Below are 5,498 nucleotides of genomic sequence, written 5' to 3' on the forward strand. Positions count from 1 at the left end.
TTATACTGATAAGAAGCGTATATTGCCTAAAGAATAAGATTTATCCCCAAATCAATTTTTAAATGGTTGAGTAAAGAACCAAGCTCTTAATTTAGGTTTTTAGGGAATTTTTCAAGAATATATATACGCCCAATATATAGAAGTATTATGTATGTCACATAGCATAATATATAATAATACAATATTATACCTAAAAAGGTATACATAATATATAGATCAATTGAAGCCCTATCTAAGTAAAGCTTCGTCTGATATTTTTTGGCTCCGGAGAAAATAGGTGTGTATTTATATACAAAAATATAACATGGTGTAAATATGTTCTCGACCTAAAGCATGATTTTCCCTATTTTTTTTAAATAAACCCTAACTTGACTGACGAGTGACTACCAACCTACTTCTTGGAAGCTACTTGCACGTGCAAATCTAATAAATCAGAAACTTAAAAATTGTTAATTACTGAACACTCACGTCTCATTAATCTATGCATATGCCACACGTAAAATAAAATACAAAAAGTCAAACTATCATACTTAAATATATGTGATTAAAAAAAAAACCCTATATATAAATCCTAATGCCCTCTTTACATATCTTAGCAAACATTTTCGAGCCATTCTCTATTAAACACCTCTTTTTCTTCCTTGTATTCCCTCATTCTATTCAGACAGATAATATTTGATTTGATTTGATTTGATTTGGTATCAATTCAATCACAGAAAACACATCAACTATATACACATCAATGGAGAAAATCGTCCATTGCATTTTAATTCTTGTCCTATCGATATTCTCCATGAAGGGTGCAATGGGGAGTATCAATACTAATCGTTTGATGAATCCTCGTACTATGACTTTCGTAGAGACACAATGTAGACGTACTCGATATCAAGAACTTTGTGTGAGAACTTTATCCAATTATGTTAATGCTACCTCACAAGATCCTCAAGAAATAGCTCAAGTTGCTTTAAAGGTAAGTTTAGTTAAGGCTATAAATACAAAATACTACATCATGAAGGTATGCAAAGAATTCAATCAAATCAACAAGAGTAATAAGAATAATAATCAAGCGGCGAAAGATTGTTTAGATCAAATCTCAGATGGGGTTTCTCAACTTACAAATTCTGTTAAAGAGCTTCAACATTTGAGATTAGATGGTGAAAGAGCATTTGAATGGCATCAAAGTAATGTTCAAACTTGGCTTAGTACAGTGTTAACAGATGCATACACTTGTATGGAAGGGATGAATAATTTAGGTCATGCTTCTATGGGTGGTAAGATGAAGGCTATGATTAAAGCTAAGGTTCTTAATGTTGCACAAGTTACAAGCAATGCTTTGGGTTTGTTTAATGGATTTGCTGCTAGACACAAGGCTTCTCAGCATGTTGGCTATGGCAAAAACAAACCATAAAATTTATGATAGAATTAATTGTCTTGTCTTGCTTTATTAGTTCTTTTTGTTATGTATGTCACAACATATGTAATTTCTTTTATTTTGGTGCAATGCAAACAAGAATTAATATAATGTAACTTCACTGAATTTGTGAACATAAGTTTTTGTATTGACTTTATATAAGTAAAGAAATGAAATCATCAATATAGATTATTTTCAAATAGGAACAGATTTTTTTATAGGGTAATGCTAAATGGCTAGAAAATTTGGCCTGAATTTAGCCAGAAATTTAAAAAATCTATAAAAAAAAATTAATTTTAAAATAAACTGATTTTTTTCCATTTTTTAATTAAAAGGTATTAAAGTTAAAAGGGTAAAAATGTTCAAAAAAGGTAGAATACCATTCTGGCCAAATTTTCTGAACAAAAGGATTTTTCCCTTTTATATTTTATATTTTAATAAGTCGTCACCTAGGTTGTGGGCTTAAGGTCATGTGGGGGTTAGGCTTGACCCCAACCATGTATATTCATAACAAAAAGTTATAATTAGTTAGAAGGGGATATGGACTTAACCTCTAACCTGTTGTGAAGGTACATGTGAAACAAGTAGCACAAAAAATTATGATGAAATAATTAGCCTATGTAAGTTCCTTTCTTATATACTAAGTATGTGTAATATTAACTAACAAAAAAATTACACTTTTCATATTTCCTTCTCAACGAGCGAGTGGAATTGACATTTATCCAATAATATTAAGCTTTTAACCTCCCTTGGTAATTGCTGGTATCAGAGGTAGAAAGTTCCATCTCCTCTTATAACAACCAATTTGGCTAAATGGTCAGCCACATTATTTGCTTCTCTCAAACAATGAGATATATGAAAATTGGCATTGCTCAAAATCTTAATAATATCCTAAATGATAGCTTTCAACTTTAAGTTGAAAATATTCTTAATTATCAACATATTGGTGATTATCATATAATCTAGTTATATATGTATATATGTTATTGAAATCGTTTGCAATACACCACTAACTTTTGAATTTCATTGTAATACGTTCAATGTGGTTATTGCTAATACACTGAACATAAAGTGAGAAAGCTATAGTAAAAATTTTCATTTCAATCTTTCTTGATTCCTCCAATTCCAACTTTGTTGTCATGTTTGAGAAAGGTATTATTGTATTTAACTTGTCTTGATCACCCCAACATTTGACATTCTCCAAACACATGCTTAATGTTCATGATAGACTGTAATTTTTTCACTGTATCACACATCTCAGGCTAAGTAGTTGTTAAGTTACAACTAAGAAAGGCCACATGGATGATTGCCTGAATATTTCAAATTATGTGGTACTTCATCTTTTTTGTAGAAAACTTTGTTATCACCAAATTTACAAGCAACACAAAAATTCCCTACAAACAAAACTTTCCATTTAATGAACCCCAAAAGAATCTAGCCTTATGCCTTTCAATGAATTTTATAGTGGACTTTAGGGGAACAGTAAGAATATAAATGAGGAGATATTGAATCACACTTTTAATCAAAACTTCTCTACCACCATTAATTAGTATTCTTCCTTGCCAACCATTTAATCTCTTCACAACTTTAGTACCATAGCATCAAAATAACATATCATTTTCCTTCTTGCATAGAATCCTTTACTGTCTAAGCCTGTTAATCATGGAAGGACTAACTTTATAATTAGTTAGAAATAAACTTTTATCCTTATTAACAAATTGTCCATAGGCCTTCTCATGTCTCTCAAGTTGTCTCATAACAATCTTAACAAATTTGAATTTATCATTGAACAATATGACAACGTTAGCAGCATAAGCATGATGATTAATCTAAGGACCCTTTCGATTGATAGAAAAATAAATAAAGTTAACATTCTTAGTCAACCTGTTAAGGGATCTAAAAGAACCGCAGTTATACAACACACAAAGACAGAGAAATATGATCCCCTTGTTTGAAATCTTGAGAGGAAGAAAAAAATCCATGTTTGGTTCCATGTATTATGATAGAGTACCAAACATTGGAGATAATTTCTAAACAATATACTTACTATGACTTAAGTGAATTCCCCTTTCGAAATACTTAACCTCTATACCTAGAAAGAAGTGTAAAGAGCCAAGATCTTTCATATCAAACTATTTCTCAAGTTGTAGTACCAACTCTAAGGCATATGATGGACTACTTCCTGTGACAATAATATCATCCACATATAACAAAAGAAATATGGTTTTTTTTGTGAGTTTGCAAAGTAAATAATGAGGGATCTGCTTTACTACATATGAAACTAAGGTGTAGGAGATGCATGCTAAACTTATCAAACCAGGTTCTTGGTGCTTGTTTAAGACCATGCAATGCCTTTTTAAGTAGACACACATACTCAGGATACATAGGATCAATGAATCCAAGAGGTTAACTCATGTACACCTCCTCTTGTAGGAAACCATGGAGAAAGACATTTTTGACTTCTAGTTACCTAACTTGCCACTTTGAGCTGATTGCAATGGATAGAACCACCCTAATAGTTGTGGATTTAACCACAGGGCTAAAAATTTCTTCATAATTTATCCCTTCAAGCTGTGAGAAGCCCTTGGCTACAAGTATGGCCTTGTATCTATCTAATGTTCCATCAATTTTCAATTTTGTCTTGAACACCCATTTTGAGCCAACCAAATTTATACCAAGATACTTGGGCACCAATATCCATGTTTTGTTAGTTAGTAAAGCATTGATTTCCTATGCATTGCTGCAAGCCAGTGAGCTGACCTTAGTGCTTCCTTAGTAGTATTTGGTTCCCTCAAGATCTATTTGCTGCTGCGAGCAACAAGTGATAGGTGTTGTTCCTTTTCCTTGTGTCTAGTGACCATATGATGTACTTGTGGTGTGATTTTAGTGTAGTATATTCAGTTTGATGTTGCTCTAGCAGATTCCACCTAGAGAAGTCAACTTTTAAATGTATTCCCTGTGGATCAGACAAGGAAAATATGGGATTTGATAAATCACCATTGACTAGACCTAGACATGCAACATGTTTCTTACTGCCGCTAGCAGATCCTAAATCTGAAACTAGGGCCTCATCAATCTGAGTTTCATTACTATTGCCTGGATCATCCCTTTCGACATATTCCTCATGATCATCATCTGATCCTGCATCTGAGGGGTCAATAACAATCTTATCATCAAAGAGTATATGAGTTGTAGTAGTAGCATTTTCACCAGTAACTTGCGTAGTATCAGCCTATACTTCCCTTGAATTATGATTATCATGTGCCCGCAGTTTAGAAAAGATTCAACAAAAGTAGGAAGGTGAGGTGAGACATCAATGCTAGTCTAACATTGACTTGGAGACACATAGGATAATGTGTTTTCATCAAACACAATATGTATGGATACGTACACCCTCCTTGTAGAGGGATGATAGCATCTATATTATTTGTGTAAGTTGTTGTACCCTATGAACACACAAGGGTAAGTCTTTGGACTGAATTTGTTGCTATCCTTGATATATGAAAAACATCTACACCCAAACACCTTTAGGCTATTGTAATCAGGTTGCTCTCCATACAACTTAAACAAATGGAGTCACCATCTTTAGGACTGAGGAGGATAGTCTATTAATGAGGAACACGAGGAAAGCCTCAATCCATAGAAACAAAGGTAGGTTGGTATGAAGCAGTAGAGTTAAGACAGTCTCCACAATATGACTATGTTTTCTTTCTGACACTCCATTTTGTTCAGGTGTGTTGTGACATGAAATATATCTCACAATGCCGCAATCTTCCAAATGCTTGATGAAGTCTATTTTGATAAACTCACCACCTCCATCATACTAAAATATTTTAATTTCTTTAGAAAATTATTTTTCCACAATTTTCTGAAATTTTATAAAGACCTCAAAAAAATTAGATTTCCTTATTAGTGGATAAATCCATGTATATCTTGTGTGATCATCTACAACAACGACATACTATTTCATATGTTGAGAAGATTCAACAGGAGCAGGTCCCCAAAAGTCACAATGAATTTTTAAAAAAGGTTCCTTCTCAATTTTATTTCTCAAACCACATGGAAGTTTACAACTCTTGCCCAACTG

The 5,498-nt window shown here is 32.7% G+C and overlaps 1 protein-coding gene across 1 annotated transcript; it reads left to right on the forward strand.

Annotated features, from left to right (window-relative positions):
* Positions 1-700: 700 nt before the first annotated feature.
* On the forward strand, positions 701-1,505 carry LOC125865239 (21 kDa protein-like). Its single transcript, XM_049545447.1, has one exon. The coding sequence runs from the start codon at positions 743-745 to the stop codon at positions 1,406-1,408; it is 666 nt and encodes a 221-aa protein (XP_049401404.1). The 5' UTR covers positions 701-742; the 3' UTR covers positions 1,409-1,505.
* Positions 1,506-5,498: the final 3,993 nt, after the last annotated feature.

Source organism: Solanum stenotomum, chromosome 5 (assembly GCF_019186545.1).
Source record: "Solanum stenotomum isolate F172 chromosome 5, ASM1918654v1, whole genome shotgun sequence".
In the NCBI taxonomy this organism is placed as follows: Eukaryota; Viridiplantae; Streptophyta; class Magnoliopsida; order Solanales; family Solanaceae; genus Solanum; species Solanum stenotomum.